The 22,359-nt window shown below is 35.4% G+C and overlaps 1 protein-coding gene across 7 annotated transcripts; it reads left to right on the top strand.

The window, feature by feature from the left end:
- The first annotated feature begins 924 nt into the window (after window positions 1–924).
- LOC129950915 (enhancer of mRNA-decapping protein 4 homolog) lies at window positions 925–20,594 on the top strand. 7 transcript variants are annotated; one of them, XM_056062864.1, is made up of 16 exons: window positions 936–1,044; window positions 1,228–1,365; window positions 1,471–1,676; window positions 1,746–2,131; window positions 12,136–12,282; window positions 12,330–12,451; window positions 12,514–13,415; window positions 14,857–15,051; window positions 15,316–15,519; window positions 15,587–15,781; window positions 15,857–16,061; window positions 16,132–16,372; window positions 16,447–16,612; window positions 16,686–16,903; window positions 19,600–19,892; window positions 19,974–20,594. In XM_056062864.1, exons 2-16 carry the CDS (start codon window positions 1,313–1,315, stop codon window positions 20,164–20,166), a joined length of 3,726 nt encoding a protein of 1,241 aa, XP_055918839.1. In that variant the 5' UTR covers window positions 936–1,044; window positions 1,228–1,312; the 3' UTR covers window positions 20,167–20,594. The 7 variants fall into 7 exon arrangements, with proteins under 7 accessions (XP_055918837.1, XP_055918833.1, XP_055918836.1 ...); XM_056062862.1 differs by having other exon boundaries at window positions 925–1,365; window positions 15,599–15,781; XM_056062858.1 differs by having other exon boundaries at window positions 926–1,365.
- Window positions 20,595–22,359: the final 1,765 nt, after the last annotated feature.

The following is a 22,359-nucleotide window of genomic DNA, read 5'->3' on the forward strand; positions in this document are numbered from 1 at the left end:
CTTGTGGAGGATTAGATTAGGAGTAAATAGTCTCAATGAAATAATTTTAATATATTACGGCTAGGAAACTCCGCTAAATAATAAAAAAGTTTCTTTTCAACCTTTTTTTTTAATTTTTTGCCACCTTTATTATTTTCTTTATTCAAAGAAACTTTGGGGCCCAATCCGCCGATTGACAAGATTTAAACTCCTTTTTTCGCCTAGTATCTTGCTTGTAACTCTTTGGTTTGCTAAGAGTATGTGTAGGCGCAAAGCAGAAGCATATAGCTGTGTTTTTTTTTTTATATCCAATGACTTATACATGTTACTCTTCGAAAAATAAAAATATGTAGAGCCAAGACCAAAAACCAGCACGCATACATTGAACAGCCGATCCACCCAAAACGAGTCACTGTTTGGTGTGGATTTTGGTCTAGAGGCATAATGGCCGTTACAGTCAATGGCGATCGTTATCTAGCTACGTTGAACTAATATTTGTTCACAAATGGAGTAGGAGGATATTGGCATCATTTGGTTTCAACAGAAAAGCGCTACATGCTACACAGCCGAAGGTACACACTCGATGTTTTTATAGCATTTAAAAAAAAAAAGTTATTTGGCAGACCCTTTATTTGTTTCCTCGCTCTAAAATTGCGATAGTAACACGCATATATATGAAATAAAAAAAATACGTGTGAGAATTCATACTTCCGTAGAACAAAGTTGAGTCAAAGAAAATTTTCCAAAATATCCCTTAAGCTTTTCCTTAAATAGCAGAACAAATAAAATGAATGAAGATAAAAATCAGATCAAGTCTGAACTGAACCTTTTACCATCACCCACCGTCACAGTGTTTGCGCACCTTAAAATGTCCCTACCCCAACAAAAAGGAATTTTTGTTTTTGCAAATGCAAATTCTTTTCACCAACAACAACTGTCAAACATCATCAGACAAATAAAAAAAAAAGAAACGGGGCGCTTGCCTATGCGGTGAACTTTTATTTTTTCACGATAAAAACCACAAAAATTCTTTTACAAATTCAATAGTGTTAACCCAAAACCATAGTAAATACTCCTCTTAAAAGAAGAGTCATTCAACATCTTCTTCCAATTACTTTAATATCAAATTTAATCCTCCAAATCTGCAAAAGTTAAAATTCCATTTGCAGCAAAGATTTGTCCCATAGCCAAATGTGTTATGTTAATAGCGTTTCTATCTGTTTTACTATTATTAAAAAATACTTTTAGTTTTTATTTTAACAAAAAAGAACAACAACATCATCCGGAGAATTCATCCAAGAACCAAGAAGTCACTAAGCCAATAGATAATAAAATGAGCAACTTCCTAACAAAATCCAGCAGCGACATCCTTTCGTCGAATGTTATGTGAGTTCAACAACGAAGAAATGAAGAGAAAAAAAAAGACGAAAGAAAAGACCGGGTGGAACACCTTTAATTTTTTTGCATCACTTTTTTTTTACCTCATTCCAGTGTATTTAAGTCGGGCGACAAACAGCATTGCTATGAGATCAACGAACCGAACGTGACTATTGTCGGAAGCGCCGGCAGTCATGACCATGGCAGTTCGAAAGTGAAACTTAAAAACATAGTCGACTACAAATGGGAGACAAAGAATTATCCAGGTCACTTAATAGCGGTTCATATTGATGGCAAACACATAGCCTACGTTATCAATGGTAAAAAAAAGGCGATTCAATGATTTGGACATTATTTCTATTAAAAAAAATGTTTCTAATTATTTGCAGTTAATAACAAAATCTCAAGAACTGAAGGTATGGTTCGAGTGGTAAATGCGACTTCGGGACTTCGAGCACTGATCAAGGGAATGTCCGGCGAAGTGTTGGATCTGCAATTTGCTCACATCGAGAACGAACGAATATTGGCGTCGATCGATGCATGTTCGTTGTATGTCCATAAAATCGATATGATCAGTGAGACATTGGTGTGCAATCTACTGATCAAGATCGAAGATCCTCTGACTAATTACACTCCAAAGTATGACAAAATCTCATGGTGCCCGTATGTGGATTGTTCGAGCGATGACGACGAAGAGAGCAATCAGTTGATTGTGTGGGCCAGAGGCAGCATTTATCAGTGTTTCAATGTGAACACCATCAATGTCAACTATGGGGTGAGTTGATGCACAATTGATAGAAATTTTTCTTTTCTTGTGAACCTAACACTCGAATCAGAATCTTGTTCTTGGTCCTTTTCGTTTTTTATTTAATTACATACATAGTTTTTCCTTAAAAAAACTAAAAAATTGACGAAGTTAAAAAAAGAACCATAGTATTTATATTTTAATTTCATTGTTGGGCCATTTATTGTATTAAATTATTAGTCATGCTTAACTGTGTAAGAAAACGTTTTTCTTAGGATATTAATGTAAGGTAAAAAATGTTGCAAACTGTGAACAGAGCCGGACAAAGACGTGCAATTGCACAGGGCGCAAAATTCTGGAGCCGCATTACCAGGAGCAAAAAAAGTAATTTGATCTTGCGCAAACAAATGTGTACCACTATTTGCCATTTTTTCAACCACAAACATTCTTAAAATAATCCCAAAAAAACATCCATCTCCACTGTCCTAAGTTATCTCTTGTGCACCTAATAATATAACTTTCATTCTTGCATTCAATGAAAATTTAACTCAACATATCGCATAACTAAAAATCCTACCTACCTAACTTCCAAATATTTCACCCTGTTCGTTCAAGAGAAAAAATCTCAACACAAAAAAGTTCCATGCCACCTCATATGTGCAAGATTTATTTCATGCACACTGGGTCCCAAAATTAATATAGAGAGTAGGTTAGGTAAGGTTGAAGTGGCAGCGGATTTAGAATCCACACACGTAAGCCAAAAGAAAAGGCCCATTGTGATACCACCTGAATCTAAAGAATTACTTCTTACAAGTCTAACCATTTTAAGCTTTTTATGAAGCGAAGAAGATATTGGTTATCCTTTTTAGCTAGTTCACTGGGATTATCTAAAGGGTAGTCTCCAAGATGAAGTCAGCGTCTTAGTGAAAGAGCATGGCAAGTGTAGATAAGGTGAGAGATTGTTTCCTCTTCTTCCTCGTCCATTCAGCTCCTATAGAAGTCATTTGAGGCTACACCAAGTTGTATTGCGTGTCTGCCTAAAAGACAGTGTCCGATAAGGACACCTATTAGGGAGCTAATATGAAGTCTGCTTTGAGATAACAAGTCTTTAAACCGCTTTAGGCCCAGTGAAGGCCATATGAGTTTTGTGGCTGCGCATGTTGGTAAATTGTGCCACCTAGAGTTTGCTATCGCAAAAGTTGTTTCTTTTAGCATAAGTTTACATGTAGCTATCGGTTAACCTATCTCCTCCCCTTCATTTGAAATAGGTATGACGGTTCCATTTTTAGCGAGTTCATCGGCTCTACAATGTCCTGTGATGTTTTTAATCGTTATAAATAGTATACAAATTCATTATTGGAGAAATCCTAGTTGGACGACCTCTCGAATGCTCTCAGCATGCTTATCTTAAGGGCAAATCTACGGAGACTGCCCTCCATAAGATAGTGCGAACTGTAGAACAAACAATCCATTATAAAGAATTTACTCTTGCCACCTTCCTAGACATAGAAGGTGCTTTTAACAACGTCCTTACCGAATCCATAGAAGAATCGCTCGTTAAGTTCGGTGTAGAAGACTTCATTGGAGAATTGATTATTTCCATGCTCAGTGGTAGGAAGATTCGAGCCACTCTAGGCAATAGAATCGCAACAAAACACGTGAGTAGGGGAACACCCCAGGGTGGTGTCCTTTCGCCTCTTCTATGGCTCTTGGTCATGGATACAATTATCGTTAAATTAGAGAGATGTGGAGTGAAGGCGGTAGCCTACGCGGATGATTTGGTGCTATTGGTGTCAGGAAAGTACACCTCTGTGATTAGTGAAATCACGGAGTCAGTTGTGGACTAGGATTTAACCAAAGTAAAACTGAACTGTTGATCTTTACCACCAAAACTAAAGTACCGCCCTTCACGCAACCTCGACTCAACGGTCAAATCCTATCAGTGTCAGTGTGTGTACACAGCCGTAGTACGTCCAATCTTAACATATGGGTCGATTGTGTGGTGGCCTGCTCTTAGCAAAGCCTATAATATTGATAACCTAAAGAAGGTTCAGAGAACAGCTTGCGTGGGCTCCACAGGGGCCATGCGTACTTGCCCAACGGACGTCTTAAACGTATTTTGGATCTTCTACCAATCGACCTTTTTATTAAATACATAGTTTCCTGCAGCGCTATTAGGCTGAAGGAATCAAACAGCTAGTTGTCAAAACCTTATGGTAACAGCAACACAACAGAATTGATTCGCTCAGATATTATCTCGCTAGAAACTGACCACTGCAATCCTACTTTAAGCCTTAGTAAGGGTTTTAAGGTTATTTTCCCATCCAGAGAAGATTGGGAGGATGACGTCGTGTCGATAGGTTTCGACACAACCATCTTTACTGACGGCTCAAAGATGGAGTGCGGAGTTGGTTCCGGGATCTTTTCTGAATCCCTAAATGTAGGTAAATCCTTTAGGCTTCCTGACTTTGCTAGCGTTTTTCAGGCTGAACTGCTGGCAATAAGGGAGGCATGTAAGATACTTAAACAAAGCCTAAACCAAAACCCAAAAGTGGCTATCTTTACAGACAGTCAGGCAGCTGTCAAAGCCATTAACTCGGCCACATGCTCATCTAAATTGGTCCAGCAATGTCGCGTTGAACTTGCGAGCCTGAATATTAACCTCGGTGTCACCCTGATGGGTTTCGGGCCATAGTGGTATCGTGGGAAATGAACGGGCTGACGAGCTAGCCCAGGCAAGGATCGGCCCTTCATAGCTCACTTGCGGAAATGGTTAACATTCCTCTTGGTGCTTTGAAGGGTTAAACCTTTCCTATCTAGCAAACTGAATCAAACCGAAAGTGGAGCAATTTACCCAACTGCATTATACCTAGGAAGATATGGCCCACCTATAATAAAACCCGTACAAACGATCTTCTATGCAGGCCAAGGCAAGATATAGCCAGGATTGTTTCGGTTTGTACCGGACATTGGCCTATAGGAGTTCATGCAGAGAAGTTGGGTATCTCTTACAACACCTTTTGCCGTAGCTGTAGTGACCAAATAGAAAGTGAAACCATAATCCATTTCCTCTGCAAATGTCCTGCTTTGGCAAATACTAGAATGAAATACTTTGGAAAAGCATTCTTTCACGAACTTGATGAGCTATCTGAGACAAAGATTAGAGACCTAATCTTTTTTCTCAATGTGACAAAATGGCTCTAACATAATCGCTATAAAGCTTCTCTATAAATCTTTCCCTTTCTATCACAGGTCAAACGAGTTTTTGGTATCAAAACGACGCACTACAGCACTAATTGGATCTCAGGCTAGGTTGCCTTGAGATCGCCATTTCTACCTACCTACCTACCCTACAAATTAGATATATGTATAAAATTACGATCTTGACAAGAATTTTTCGATTTCGTGTTTTGCCTTGACAGCATCACGTTTCTCCCTTATTGATCTTGGCAAGGCATTTCAAAGCCCAGCTATTAAGGGTATGTCTCCCGCAGAAGCGAACTCAGAACTCATGTAAATGAATTTGAATGTATTAGTGAAAGATCGTTACTCTCTTCATTATCAAATTCAAAATTTGAATTTCCAATTACTCTATATTTGCCTCTTGATCTTTTTTGTCTCTCAGAGCGAGGGATATATTTCCGCACAAGCAGCCAATCAAAGAAATAAGAAATAGAACAACGTTGCATGATAAACCGGTTTTTTTTGGTATGTCTAGTTAGGTAGATTTGTTGTTGTCTTTTGCATATGGTTCGAATTTTATAAAGCAAGTGGGTATTTTGCTATCGAAGGAGATGTTTTTTTCTTGAATTTCATTTTTGGTCGACATTTTCTAATTATTGAAAATATCTATTTTATTTTAATATTTTTTAACTTCCCATTGGAAGATATTGTAATGGGTCCGATTTATCAAATTGAAAATTTTGACATTTCTCGAGGGTTCAAGGTCCCTAGAGTCGAAATAAAAGGTTTTTAGAAAGATGTCTGTGCGTGCGTGTGTACGTACGTTCGTAAGCCCGTACTTTCGCGACGTTTTTTTCGTCGTCCATAGCTCAAGAACCAGAAGAGATATCGACTTCAAATAAATTTTGTTATACAGATAATAAGGCAGAAAGATGCAGAAAGGGCTCTCAAGAATATTGCGTAGGTGGTTTTTTTTACCATAGCAGTTTGAAAAAAAGGTTAAAATTTTGGTTAACCCTAAATATCTTACGAACCAAAAACGCTAGAGACCTGAATTAAATTTTATATAATATATTGTAACGTGATATCAACCAAGTATATTTTTTGAAAAAAAATCCATTTAACGGTTTTTTTTATAAATCAAAAAAACTGAAAAAAAATGTGTCACCTACCAAATTTAACCTTTTTTTATTTCACCAAAAATATTGTTTTCGATTTTTAGTGATTTTTATATAAAAATCCAACAGTCCGTTTTTACATACAAAATAAAATCTACGCAAATTTGGTAAAAATTGATACAAGACAAACTTTTAAGCAAGACAAATCGACAGACGGGATGGGACTTTATCAGTGTGGGTAGCATTACAGCCTCTTTTTTAAGAATTTTTTTCGTGGCAAGTGGTTATTTTAACGTACATACAGATGTATTACACAATATTCAATGAAATAACGATCAAACCATGATAAGTGACAGCGAAATTCCATCAAGTAGGTAGGTGTATTACATACGCGTTGAAAAAAAAGAACATACATACCTACATAGCTATCTTCCTTATTTTATTTAACTTCTGCCTTTTCTTTTATCTAAGGAAAAAAACTGTCAATGAGATTTTCTTCAAATTTCTATCAAATGTTGATAATAATATTTCATATAAGATAAAATTAGTTTGAAGCCAATATTTCAAATTTTTGAAAAGATATTTGAGGTGAAAATCAATTTTTACCAACTTTTGTTAATTTTTTTTTTAGGTTTTTAATTTTTTGTACAAAAACTATCAATTTGATTTTGTTCAAAATTTGACTGAATGTTGAAAATAATAGTTCTTATAAGATAAAATTAGTTTGAAGCCTAAATTTCAACTTTTTGAGAAGATATTTGAATCGATATTCTATTTTTACCAACTTTGAGTAAAGTTTTTTTAGATTTTTATTTTGTATAAAAAAAACTGTCAATTCGATTTTTCGCAAAATTTTATCAAATTTCAAAAACATTATTTTTCATTGCACAAAATTGTTTTGGAGATGAAATCATATTTAAGTCGACAAATTTTGGAGGTGACACATTTTTTTTTCAGTTTTTTTGATTTATAAAAAAAACGATTTTTTTCAAAAAATATACTTCTTTGAGATCACGTTACAATATATTATATAAAATTTAATTCAAGTCTCTAGCGTTTTTGGTTCGTAAGATATTTAGGGTTAACCAAAATTTTCACCTTTTTTTCAAACTGCTATGGTAAAAAAACCATCGACGCAATATTCTTGAGAGCCCTTTCTGCATCTTTCTGCCTTATTATCTGTATAACAAAATTTATTTGAAGTCGATATCTCGACGACGAAAAAAACGTCGCGAACGTACGGACGTACGGACGTATGAACGTACGTACACACGCACGCACAGACATCTTTCTAAAAATCTTTTATTTCGACTCTAGGGACCTTGAAACGTCGAGAAATGTCAAAATTTTCAATTTGACAAATCGGACCCATTATAATAACTTCGTATGGGAAGTTAAAAAAATGCAATACCCAGAAGTGATAGTACGCAAAAAAAATCAAGAAAACAAAATATATGACAGCGAATTCACGATACCTACAATACCTCTTTACCCTTTTTTATACCTACACTACAATGTGCAACCACAAAACTTGCCGAAAGTTCAACCAAAAATCAAATTCTGCGTATACGATTGACTACGTAACACCAAATCACGAGTCCATGACCTTACATCATACCACATACTAGAAATAAAAAAATATTTCTAAGAAAAGTCTTTTTTTTGTTGTATTTTCTGTTATTGTATACCGCAAGCAAAACAAAGAATACAAAAACTAAATGAGCCATGAGACCAACAACAAAAAAATCTAAGAGAGGATGGGCGGGCGAAATTCTTTTGCAAAGAATTCTCTTCCTGAGCGCTGAGATGCAGTGGCATTCTTGGGAACTGGAAACTTCATTGTGTGCGTTTAGAAAGAAATTTGTTGTTAAAAAATGCAAAATAGACCTCTTTTATAAAAATTTAATTAAATAAACAGTAGACGCAAGAACTTTTTACTTTTTTAAATAGAATAAACAAAATGCCAAAAAAAAATAAAAAAAATATTTTGCAATTATATAAACTCCCAATCCCTCACAATTGCACCACAAATGTTGTTATATTGAAATGCATTTTTAATTATGTTGCGACAAATATTTTTTTTTTTCAAAATCGATAGTAAGAGTAATATATATGGTCCTTTTTTTTAAAAAAAAAATTAAAACTAAAAAAAAAAAAATCAGCTCGCCCCATGAATTCGCAAAAAATATTGGAAAAAAAAGAACGCATTTTGGATTTTTTGTCTAAAAAAGTTACTATAACTATTTTTAAAAAAAAAATTTAAACGCAAATATCTGAACATATATTTAGAATTTGAAAAAAAGTTAAATTGACTTAGCTAGCTGTTATACTTTGGAAGTTTTATCAAATATTGCACCTATGCCACAATGCAAATTTGCCCTATTTTTCATAGTTTTCTACAATTTTTCTTGGAATAAATAAATAAATTAAAAAAAAAAAGAAAATCGATACTATTTATAAAAATTTATTGTTTTTTGGAAAAAAATATAAAAAAAATAAAAAATTATATTTTACACACTGCCCCATTGATTTTCGCAAGTAACTACCTGAATTTAATGATTTTTTAGTGATTCTAGTGCTGTTAAGGAACAAACAATTTTTTTAAATTTTGTATTCCTTTATTTATATTTAGCCCAATATATTTTCAATCAAAACCCGTTTATTTCGTTTAAATATTTAAAAAAATGTGAACGCTACAAAGCTAAGCGCAAAGCACCAATCAATTTTTTTGCATGCGACATGCCCTTAACATAAAATTGACGGTTAGAAGTAAGAGAAGAATAACGTGGGCTGATAAGTTGTAATGATCTGACAGATGAAGTCCGTCGTATTCTGTCGAAGAGATAGCGAGGTGTCTGTGAAAGTAGGATATCAGAAAGCAAGGACAACGTCCGAAAATTGAGCATGTTTTCAAATGATATGTTTAGGATATGATTTGAAATTTCTGAGATGTGATCATATCCTCGAAGTCCAAAAATAGTATTGTTGAATGCGACTGTAAGTTTGCGTTTACTTTGGTAACTACAAGAAGAAAAAAATCGCATCAATAAGTTAGAATTGGTATTATTAAGGTTTTGGCAAGTAAAAGACGCATTTTTATGGGAGTATAATGCTGGGCGGCAAAAAATTGACGCAGGGCTTCATAAGTCTTACCAACTATAATGTTAATGTGGTTGTCCCATGTTAAAAAAAAAGATTACAAATTATTCCTATTTTTTGAGCCGTCTCAACGAATTTTATCATAACAATACGAGGAAAGTAAGACAGATCAAGAGGTGTTAGGGATTTTAGATTTAGACATTTAGTCTTTGAAGCGCTTTTGCTGTGGACCAACTCTAAATCCTTTCAATATCCTTATTTAATCATTCAATGTAGTGTTCAATTAAACCGAGGGGACAATTGAAGTATAGCTGCACATCATCGGCGTACAAAGCTAAGGAACAAAATTTCATTGAGTTTGGTATTGAATTAATGTACATTGAAAACAACAATGGACCAAGAATGGAGCCTTGAAGAACACCATTTAAATTCGGTAGGAAATTTGATAGCGACCCATTTATTTCCACAGCTTGTGATCTACCTGTAAGGTATGACAAAATTAAGTTTGCTGACGCAGAAGAAAAATTAAATTCATTAATAAGTCTTCAATAACATTGATTAGGGCAGTGATACAACTATGTTTCTTCCGGAAACCAGATTGCATAGGAGTAATTAGATTGTTGGCATTCAGAAAATTATTTAATTGTTTTCGAATGAGTCTTTCAAAGACTTTAGAGAAAAAGGACAAAATAGCAATTGGGCTGAAATCTATCCCTTTGGAATTTTTTGGTATGGGAAAGATTTTTGCTAGCTTCCATTGCATAGGATAGTGACCAGACATGACGATGAAGTTAAAAATATGGGTTAAGTATGGTAGAAGAATGTGCAGTAACATTTTGAGAAATGATGGATGCATGTATATCGTCAATGCCAACAGCTTTTGATTTACTCGTATTTGAGAAATTTGATTGAACAACATCAGCAGAGTCGTCGGAGGATAAACCGGAACCAGAGATGGTAATTGTTTCTATTGACGCAGGCCCAGCAACTTCGTGGTAATGAGAATTTGAAGAACTTGAGGTTTCAACAAAAGAACTAACAAATCTTTCGTTCAGCATATTTTTATCTATTTCAAAGCTGATGCACAATTTACTATTGCATAAACCAAAGTTTCACAGACTTGCCTATAATTTTCGAACTCCTTGCGAATGGCTTAGTTAATTTGAAAAACTACGCCTTTTGGCATTTCTTATTTTGGTCCCCACTTTGTTACGTAGCGAGCAATAAGTGCGCTTTAGTTCTAATATTCGATATCGTAACCAAGCCTTATGTCCAAGATAGCGCTTTATCATAAGGGAACGGGTATACAACGTTAATCAAGGTTGATTTGCCGCTTCTATGACTTTTGATCGTACCTGAACAAAGTTATCATACAACCTCTTAACATTTTTGTTGAGAAAATCGATCGAATCCATGCGCTCTACGTGATCCAGCCATCTTAGTACCCTTCTGACTAAGTCTACGTCGCTGTACAGCCCGTACAGCTCGTCGTTCTATCTTCTCCTCACCTCATCTTCGATGCATACGGGACCGTAAATCACATGAAGAACTTTTCTCTCGAACGGACCCAAGGTGCTTTCATCCGCTTTTGTTATAGTCCATGCTTCTGCACAGTATAGCAGGACAGGGGATGATAAGGGTCTTATATTGCGACACTTTGGTCCCTCGAGAGAGGACTTTACCACTCAATTGCTTTCTTACCCCAAAGAAACAGCGGTTAGCAAGAGTTATTCGGCGTTTGATCTCAGCGCAGGTGTTGTTTTCAGCGTTTACAGCGGAGTTTACAAAGTTACGTCTGTCGATGGTGACGTTTTGACCAAGGCGTCGGTGTTGTATGTCCTTTCTTGACGAAATCATGTACTTTGTTTTGCCCTCATTAACCGTTAAACCCATTGTTGCCGTCTCTGCCTCAATACTCACAAAAGTCCCATTGACATCATGCTGAGTTCTTCCGATTATGTCAATGTCATCAGCATATGCTAGTAATTGGACAGACTTTTGAAAAATAGTGCCTCTATTGTTGACGTGCGAGCTCTGCACCATTCTTTCAAGCACGATGTTAAAAAATCACATGACAGCGCATCAACTTGTCTAAAACCTTTTTTGACATCGAAAGGTTCTGTTAAGTTGTTTCCAACCTTTATTGAGCAGCTTGAATTCTCCATGGTCATCCTGCACAAACTAGACATGGCTCTATACAGCTCGTCCCTGTAGATGCTGTCATATGTGGCCTTGAAATCGATGAAAAGATGGTGGTTGTCATTTTGGTGTTCTTGTGTTTTTTTCCAGGATCTGCCGAAGTGTGAATATTTGATCGACTAAGGACTTCCCTAGTCTAAAACCACACTGATAAGGACCTATCAGCTTATTCATTTATCTATTTATTCATTTATTCATCGTATTTTTATTCAAAACAGTGAAAGTATTTACGTACTTTGATAATATTACTTTAATGTATAAATTATGTTTATAAGACTCAAACATGCTAGAATAATTACTGACCTCTGCAAATTTCTACTGGATTGATTTATCAACACATTTTCTATCAAAAACTTTCTTATAAAATTAAAATAAATTATTTTGAATCTTTACAAATATAAATATTATAATGTTGCAATTACCCCTTTTTTACAGCAGATTGGCAAATTTTGTCCCACAGACATAGCCACTGGTTATCTTAAATTCTACGAACCTACTTTAGTTATAACATGGGTAGCCCTATCACCCGATGGTACAACTCTAGGCGTTGGCGGTGAAGATGGTATTATTCGTTTCTATCAGGTAAATGAGACATCCAAACTGTGTGCCAACACTTTTAATTGATTTAGATTTGGTCGCAGGTGTATTTTCACGAAAAAGAACCAAGATGTTTGCATCAATGGAAACCTCATGGTGGCAAACCGATTTCATCGTTTTTCTTTTTGGATAATTTAACAAAAACATCATCAGAGTAAGTCTTAAGCTTACATTTGTAATCGGAATTTTTTTTTTTGATTAAAATATTTAACTTAGTTCATATTGGAAATATGCCCTAACTGGTGCCGATGACAATACAGAGTTCAAGATTTGGGACTGCGGTTCGTGGGAGTGTTTGCAAACAATCAACATTAAGACAAGCGAAGATAAAAAGCTGAAATTCATCGCTGAGATCGATAGAACCTCGTCGTATTTAGTTATATCAAATTTAGATACTCGTGTCATGTATGTCCTGCAGATTATAACCGCTCCCGACGGTACACCTTCCTTGGATATGAATGCAACAACAACTGGAGGTGGTGTTGTTGGTTCAGCTAACAACTCGATCATAGTGACCAACAATGACCAAGTTAAGAAAAAGACCTTCGGAGTGTGTGTGAAGAGTGTTTCGGAGTTTCCCCTATCATCACCGATTCTCAGTTTTTCAATTGTTGATGCTGCCGTTCGTCGTTACAAATGCGCAAATGACAATTATTTAGTCGATGAAATGGATGACTACGATGAGGAGACAAATTCTATTTATTGTGTTGTTGTTCGAATGTTTATTGTGCAACCGAAAAGCGTACAAGAATGTCATATTCTCTATCAGCCAACTGTGGACGAGAATACCGATGTAAAAAGCAGTATTTCCAATGATAGTACAAAGGAATTTATAGAAAATTCAAGTGAAAAATCAAATGATAAGGACTTGGATAATGTGGCTGTGCAGCAAGCAATTAGTGTTGGTGGCGGTGGTGGTGGTGTAGTAAAAAGCGAGAAAGGACCGTTGGAGGCACTTTTCGATCGTGTATCATCATCATCTACTGCTCAGGCAAATGTGGTTGGCGTTGACAAGACTGATTCTCCAAACCCGTCACCACATTTGTCAACTAGTAGTCATAAGAGTTTTACACAGGTTAATTTGATGACACCAGATGCATTTAGTTCATCATCAACTGGTAAGTGTGTGTGTGTGTTTTTTTTAATTTACAGAAGAATTTAGAAAAGGTCTTTTAAAGGTCATTCTTGAATTTTAGAAGATTTAAAAAGTTTATCTAGTCTATCAAAATTTAACAATGACTTTTGAAGAATTTTTCAAAATTACGTTATAGGTCTCTAATTATTCTCGGAACTTTTGTTGTTGAAAATAGGGATATGGTAGGTCATTACAATCGTCTTTTTCTGGTTATGCTTGTTTTAATGAAATAAGAGACGGATGTCTTGTCATGAAAATCAATTTTATTACCTTGTTTTTTGACAAGACGCAGTTGAATCCTCAAGCAAGAAAAAATATTGTTAAGTATTTAAAATTGTCTACGTACATTCTCAGACCTACTTAACCCGAGTTTCGTATCTATTTCTTAGCGCCATTGTGTAGAGTTTGCGGAGAAACTACTTACAGTTCTTTCCCAAATTCCCTTGTTTATCGATCGTCTGCTCCTCGGTCTTGGTAATACTTACTTAAGGTAGCGCTCTACTACGTGGAATACCAGGGTCTCAACTAACATGCATCTAGCCAGATCGTTCCCAAGCTGTCTCCAATTTCATACGCCAAGTTGGTTAAGATCCTCTCCCACCTACGTCTGTCAACTCAGTCGCGGTCTTCCTCTACTGCGCCGTCCCTCGGGATTGGATTGGAATAACTCCCGGGCTGATGTCCATTCTCTCTACATGACCCACCCACCTAAGTCGTTTAGCTTTTATTCTTTTGACTTGTTCAGTGTTTAGCCTGTAAAATGCGTTTCGCATCTTCTCATTCACTCTCCATATATATTTTTCTCTCATAGCATTTTAAGACGGTCTCAACTGCTTTGATCCAAACCTCAGCCCTATATATGAAATCCGGGCGAATGAGTGACTTAGTTGCTTGAGAGAGGAGTTTACTACTCAACTGTCTTTTGAGTCCAAAGAAGCAGCGATTCGCAAGAATTATTCTCCGTTTGATGTCAGCGCTGGTTTCGTTGTCTGAATTCATAGCGGTTCCTCGGTAGGCAAAGTCCTTAACTACCTCAAAGTTATACTGTCCATTATGAAGTTTTGTCCAAGACGGCGTCGTTCAATGTCCTTTCTTGATAACAGCATATATACTTTGTCTAGACCTCATTGACCACTAAACCCATCTTCTCCGCTTGGACGCCTGTTTTAAACAATTCTTTCATCTCTTTCCGACTTCACTCAGGACTTTAAACTCTTCTGAATAATACCTCTGTCTAAGATTTGAAATTTGTGACTTGAATAGGAAAAATTATGCCCCAATACACTTATAATATTATATTTGCTGATTCCTTCGTTAAGTTGTGTCCTTTACTTTAATTTACATTTTTATTATTTAATGTTTAAAAATCAGAATTAAAGTTAATTTAATTTCTTTAACTGTGTCCAAAAAAAAAACCTAAATAGGAAAGAAAAGTCCGGAAATTGTAAGCTCTGAAGTTTTAAATACAATTCTTATGTTGGCAAGTGTAACAGGATCAAATACATCTGCCAATAAACCTGACAACATGAACTTATTGAATTTAAGAAATAATAAAATTATAGAAGATCAAGAACAACAAAAAATAAAGCAGTCTATGGAAACTCACAAGAAGTTCATGGGTAAGTTTTGTGTGTTATGTTTTTTTGTTTGTTTTATAAACCCTGTGTAGCTTTCCCAATACATTATTTTGTTTCTTGTTGCTTCTTTGAATTGCATTTTTTCCCTTTTTCTGATATTGTGTGACCTTATGGGCAATTTTATCTATTTAAAGGATTTTTTGTTCAAGCATGTTAAGGTTTTTATCCTATTAGCTTTTGAATTCAATGTACCTTCATTTTTTCTTAAAAACAATCTTTGAATTAAAATAATATATTTATTTGCAGCAATTGAAAATAGTTCAAATCGCAATAACATAGATAATCTAACAAGTGGAAATTCCAGTCCCAGTCGTGAAGTTCAAGAAATTATGTCACTACAGGATTACGATTGTCGAAAGAGTTCATATAGTGGTGATGAAACAGATCAAGGCAAACCTAAAAATGGGCCTTCTACGAAAATTATCAATAAATTGCCTGAAAATCAAAATGGTATAAACATTTTAGTAACAAAAAAATAACAACAATATTAATGCAATTAATTGTTATAAACAAATAGAAACATTTACAGAAACTGAAAAGAAGATTCCACCTCCAACAGCGACAATCATGACTAGCATATGGCCAAAAGTGCCAGATGTTCGCACAGTTAAGAAACACTCGACTGAACTTCAAAATTCCGAAAACCTCATAACAACTTCAGAGCCAAACAACGATTTGAGCGATATCAATATGAAAATGAGTAAAATTTTAGGTAAAACAATTATAAGTTACTTATCAACTCCCAATAAAAAAAAATACTACAAATATTTTTACATTCAAAAAACAGATTTAGTTCAAAAGCAATCGGTTCAAATCAAAGTTCTTCAAAACGAAATCACCGAACTGAAAGAAGGCAATATCCAAAACTCCTTCAAAGATATGAAAGACTTTTCGTTTAAAGTTGAAATGCAACTATCCAAACTAATGGAATCATATTTAAAACGCTACGAGAACGAACACAAAAAGAAACTAAGTGCGTTCCTAGCTGGCAGGTTAGTGTTATTTGTTATTTTGTATTGATTAAGTAAAGTAAAGCTTTATTGTATATTTTTTGTTTTAAAGGGAAGCTCAAAATCGTGAACTTCGTGATACATTTGTGCAGCTTATTAACCAATTTACACTCACCCGCTTGACCGAAGTGATTTCCAAAGTAATCACTATTGAAATTCAAAGACAAATAATGCCTATGTTATCTGCAAAGATTGATGGACTGCAACAACAAATTCAAATGGACGTAGCCAATAAGTTGGCTGCTTTCGATATGATGCTGAAGGATAATATAGCTCATGTGTGTAAGAGTAAGGTAGGTTTGAATAAGTAGATTGCTAAGTAGTTTGCATAAAAGTTATACATTTCTTTTTTATCTGATTTGTTTAGAATATCATTGATGCATTTGGAAAATCTGTATTAGTTGGAGTTCAGGGAAGTCTTCAGAGTGCTTTTGTTGAATCTATGTCAAGTACATTAATACCGGCGTATGAAAAATCCTCACAAAATATGTTCAAACAATTGCACGAAGCTTTCTCTGTGGGTATTAAAGAATGTAAGTTTCTATTCAAGACAGAAATAAAATAATGAGATAACTAATAATTTTGTTTACTTCCCTTTCATTATAGTTATGGAGCAATTTGATAATTATTTATCACATCTTCAACCAATGCAAGACTCAACTGAAGAGATTTTAAATAAATTCTCAGGATTTAGACAACATTTGGATTCGATATTAATAAAACATCGAAATACTGTACAAGAATCGATGTTGGATACGAAAAAAGACGTTAAACATATGGAAATAATGTTAACGAGACAAATAGCAGAAGTTGTGCGAAGTGAAGTAAGAACATTTTTGTTTGTGTTTGTTGTTTTTTTTTCTTTTTCCTGATAGATAGATAGATTACGCAGAATGTTTTGAAATAATCCAGCGGGTAATTCGCTTTTTGCTAATATGATACCACATTGTGATACCACATGAATCTTGAGGCTTCCTCCTAAACTCAATGAAACCAGTTTGAGTCCCTTACGAAACGTGAAACGAATCGTTAAAGAAGAATTCTCCTAGGTAACTTGATTTTTGGAGCCAGAGCAGGGCATGTACAGAGAAGATGAAGAACTGTTTCCTCCTCTTCCTCGTCCATACATTTATGGCAAAAGTCATTTGAGAATACGTCTAGTCGCGTGGCGTGCTTTCTATTAGACAGTGACCAGTTATGACACCTATTATCGAGCTTATATGCTAGAGATAGCAAGCACCTTGAACGTTTTAAATCCAGTGTTGGCTAGATGTTTTTTGTGACTTGATACGTGGTGATGTTGTTCCACCTGGTACTTGCCCTCCTCACAGCGTCTTGCATTAGCAACAGTTTACAATTAGCGATTGGTATACCATTGTGTGCCAAACGTGATAGGATGGGCTGCACTGTACCGTTCCTGGCGAGTTCATTTGCCTTACAGTTACCTGGAATGTCTCTATGGCCCGGCACCCAGCAAAGGTGAATATTCAACGTTTGTGCCATCTCCATTAGAGATGATCGACAATTTTGGACTTTTATAGAGTTTGTAGAGACAGAGTCCAGTAATTTGATAGCAGATTAACTATCTAAAAAAAAATACGGATATCAGATGTTGATATCACGTTTTCTTTAAGCCAAGACAAGACTTCCTTTATGGCCAAAAGTTCCGCCTGGAAAACGCTACAATGTTTGGGAAGGTGGAATGAGAGACTTAATTTCAGTGGTTCAGAGTATACACCTCCACCAACCCTTTCTTTTGTTTTTAAATCATCTGTATAAAAATGGATTGGCTCATCTTCCAGGAATGTCCTATCCTCCCAGAAAGATCTGGAAGGTATAGAAATCTAGAAGTTTCTGGCGAATTGCAGTTGGGGTATGGTGTAGTCTGTGTGCTTTGGATTTGATTCTACCTAAGTCCACTGCGACGAAGCTTTGAGGCGAATAGCAGAGCTTGCAGTTGGGGTATGGTGTAGTCTGTGTGCTTTGGATTTGATTCTACCTAAGTCCACTGCGACGAAGCTTTGAGGCGAATAGCAGAGCTTGCAGCTATTCGTTTGCTAAAAATGTCAAGAGGTGTTAGGTAGAGTAAGGTGTCCAGTGCCGCAGATGGGGTCGTGCGAAGCGATCCGCTTATACATAGGCAAGCTGAACGTTGGACTTTATTTAGCTTATTCCTGTTAATACCTTTCTCTAAAGCAGTTCACCATTCTGCCACACTGTACATTAAAATCGGTCTGATTACCGATGTGTATAGCCAATGCGTGATTCTGGGTTGTAAGCCCCATTTATTACCAATAGCTTTTTTGCAAGAAAAGAGAGCTACAGTAGCTTTTTTTACTCTTTCCAGTACGTTAGGTTTCCAAAAGACCCAGGTATTTAGCCTCGTCTGAGAATTTTAATTGGATTCCTTTAATAAAGGTAGGGTTGGCAAATGGAATTTTGTATCTCCTCGAAAATAAGACCAAATCGGTTTTGTGTGGTTTAACACCCAGTCCACATTGATCAGCCCAAAGTATTAGACTGTCTATGGCATTTTGTAAGAGTTCTTTTAACGTGTTAAGATGCTTTCCTAAAACTGCTATAGCTGCTAGTCAGCATTAAATAAATCAACTCCCGAAGCGAAATCTCTACATTTAGAGATGTTAGTGCAGAAGTGTCCACGTTGTTAAAGACACCTTCAATGTCAAGGAAAGCAACCATAGTCAACTCCCGAAGCGAAATCTCTACATTTAGATATGTTAGTGCAGAAGTGTCCACGTTGTTAAAGACACCTTCAATGTCAAGGAAAGCAACCATAGTGAACTTTTTATGATGGAAGAAATATTCGACGGCACGTACTAAGGTGTGTAACGCTGTTTCCACCGATTTACCTTTACAGTAGGCCCTTACTGGTCCTTAAAGGGATATCAATCAATCTTTCCAAGGCCTTAAGAAGGAATGATGATAGGCTTATAGGTCGTAGATCTTTAGGATTGACTTGCGAGCATTTACCTGCTTTGGGTATAAAAACAACTTTAACTTCTATGCCGAGGAAATATGGGCCAGGTAAAGACAGCTGGTAAAAATTGCCCCAAGGATTGGTGCGATTATGTCAGAAGTCTTTTGTAGCTCGGCTGGTATAATTCCATCTGGTCCTGCAGATTTAAATGGTTTGAACCTGTTGAGAGCTCATTGTAGCTTGTCCCTTGTGATCAGAGCTTGTGGATATGTTGTATTGGAACTTGAACGTATATGATTGTTGCAAGTTTCCGTAAGTGTTTTAGTTTGTCCAGGAGCCGTCTGCATTTTTAAAGCAGCCTGAAGGCTTCAGAAGTTTCGCTCCCAATAATTAGGCGGATCCTTCGCCTAACATTCAATTTAGTATCCAGTATTCAATTTTTGTTTAACAAATTACTTTTTGTAGTCCTGTTTCCTTTAAATTTGTCAATACTTACACATATAAGTTTTCTTCTCTGTCCTCAAAACAATTTAGTGTATTTTTGAATTCATTTTGACATTTTATTTAAATTTTTCTTAATAGGTACGCAAAGGCTTTGAATCTCAGACTGCAGCCCTACGCTCACAAGCCACAACACCGGCTCCATCAATCTATGACATTAAAGATCAAATAAAACTCCTTCTTAGCACAGGTCAAATAAATAAAGCTTTTCATCAAGCCCTTCTAGCCAACGATCTATCCCTGGTAGAATTTACACTCCAGCGAGCCGATCACAATGCAGTATTTCATCCTTGTTGTCTCGAGCAAAAGGTTTTACTTTCTCTCATTCAACAAATTTCAGCTGATATGAGTAATCACAATGAAGTCAAGCAAAAGTAAGTTTCTACCTATAAATGTCTGTTGTTTGTTTATTACTTCATTTACACTTGTTTTTTTTTGTATTTTTTTTTGTATAGTTATTTAGCGGATGCAATTTTAAGCATAAATCCAAATGATCCAATCACAAGAGAACATGCCCCTAAAGTAATGCAAGAGCTATATCGTAATTGCCAAGCATTCCTATTAACTCAAACCAAGAACCCTCAATGTAGTAATGTTCGTATGCTTATGAAGGCAATTCAGGGATTAAGCACAGAGAAATCCTACTGATAGCGAAAAATTGAAATATTATATTTTACTATTTTTATTTTTTTTTTTAAATTAAAATTGACGAAGAATAATTATTATTTTCCATTTATCATTTTCTTTCATTAGTTTTTTCTTTTAATCATGTACTTGACCAATTATCTTTTTGTGTATTGTTTTGTTAACTTTTATTTTTCTTTTCTTTTTCGTCAAAATCAAATTTAGTTACTTTTTTCCATTTTAACTGTGAACAAACGAGACGTATTGTCTAAAAAAATATTTAAGCATTGTTGTGCTGAATCAAAAATAATAATTATAAAAAAAAAAGAAAACAAAAAGTTATTAACTTGCGAATAAAAGTTTTGTAATGTAGCCACTTTAAGCAATTGAAAAAAAAAATAAATAAACTTTGTAAAATGTAAAAATAACATTAAAAAAGAAACAAAAAAATATATTAATTTGTTTTTATTTTGAAAGTTCTTTTATCGCACTGAAGTGCCAAAAGTGTTCTTATGGTCTGTCTTTATAGGATTTGCAAGGTCCAGCAGCGCGATATGATAGATTCAAATGGGGTGTCGGGCGAATTGGGGAAAACCGCATTATTATGAGTAGTTACGTGATGCTATTTCAGCAATAAAACTTTCATTGAAACACAGAGACGATCATGTAAATATTGTCCGCCACGCTTGTGTTCCAAAGTTTGATACGATTATGAAGTGGGAGAACAGCTTTACAGAACTGGTTCTTATACACCTGGAACTGCGCGAGGAGGTGATCGAACGGTAAGGATTCCATAAAATATTGAAACGGGCCTGATTATGAGGTTCGCGGAGGATTGTTTTCAATTCGACTCAAATCGTATTTCCTTATTAACGAATTCGGGGCGAAGCGAAAATAGTTCTTCCTATATTCCAGTGGTTTGACACCTTTGGTTTGACTTTTTCTTCCTGTATTCCAATGATTTGTCACTTGATTTGACAGCTTTCCACAAATTTTGTTTTGTTTTCATTAAATTTGTGGTGAATTTTCAATGAATAATATTAAATTTAAACATTTTACATTTTATTGTGGATAAATTATAAAAAATTTAAAAAAACTTACATTTTTATATAACTACAATCAAGAAGGAATCCACAAAATCGAACAGTGAATACTTAATAATAAACACTTGTTTAAGGAATCTTACAGAAAACTATAGAGGCATATCTATTCTCAACTATTTAAGAAAAATCTTAAACTCTATTCTAACGAGATGGATAGAAACAAAAAACCGCTTAAGTATCTTCCAAGCTGGGTTTCGATCCGGTTTCTCAACGGTAGACCAAATTTTTGCACTAACAAGCATAGTAAGACAACATTTGGAGAAAAAGAAAAAGCTTTACAGCTGCTTCATGACTTCAAATCTGCATTTGATACAGTCAATCGACAAGCATTGATTTACAAAGTATCTTCTTTTGGCCTTTCGAACAAATGTTTACTTTTTTATTCTAACTATAGGTGTATTGCTGACCTATAACATAAACTGAAAACCAGGGAGGCCAAGCTGGCCCTAAACCATGATATGGCTCAATTTTGTTAACGACCAACTTATCGACGTGCTTGGACTGTCATGTGAGAGGTCTTGGGTTCGATCCCTGCCTTTGCCATCTAAAGTTTTTTTCACGGGTACTGCCTCTTGTGAGGAATTGACAAATTCTCCAAGAGTAATTCTTGTCATGAAAAGTGCTTTCTCAAATTTGCCGTTCGGATTCGGCCTAATACTGTAGGTCCCTTCTGCTGCAGGAGTTGATATAGTACTCTCCTTAAGGGAAAACAATGTAGAGGAATGGCAAAATATGTTCGCGGTTTTGATAGCTAATTATGAAAGATAGCTAATTTATGAAAAACTTTATTTAGAACACCTGCAAAGTGCATCCTCATCGGCAAGCAGAAACATATACAAGCGTTTAAACCATCAATTGTCATCAACTTTAAACTATTTTTATACAGAAATGACTCCGGAAGCTATCGGCACCATTTTTTAAGCTAGAGCCGAGATCCTTAATCTCAACTTTGTCCCCTATAGATCGGACCTCTTTCAAATTTGCACTCTCTGCAATAGAAGAGATTTGGAGTATATATGTAAACCATTTCATAGCAGTTCGTCCAATATTACAAGAAATACGACGGCTATATTTCCAAGTGATTTTTTTGTCTATGGACCAACTTATTGACATT

This window comes from Eupeodes corollae, chromosome 3, assembly GCF_945859685.1.
Source record: "Eupeodes corollae chromosome 3, idEupCoro1.1, whole genome shotgun sequence".
Lineage (NCBI taxonomy): Eukaryota > Metazoa > Arthropoda > Insecta > Diptera > Syrphidae > Eupeodes > Eupeodes corollae.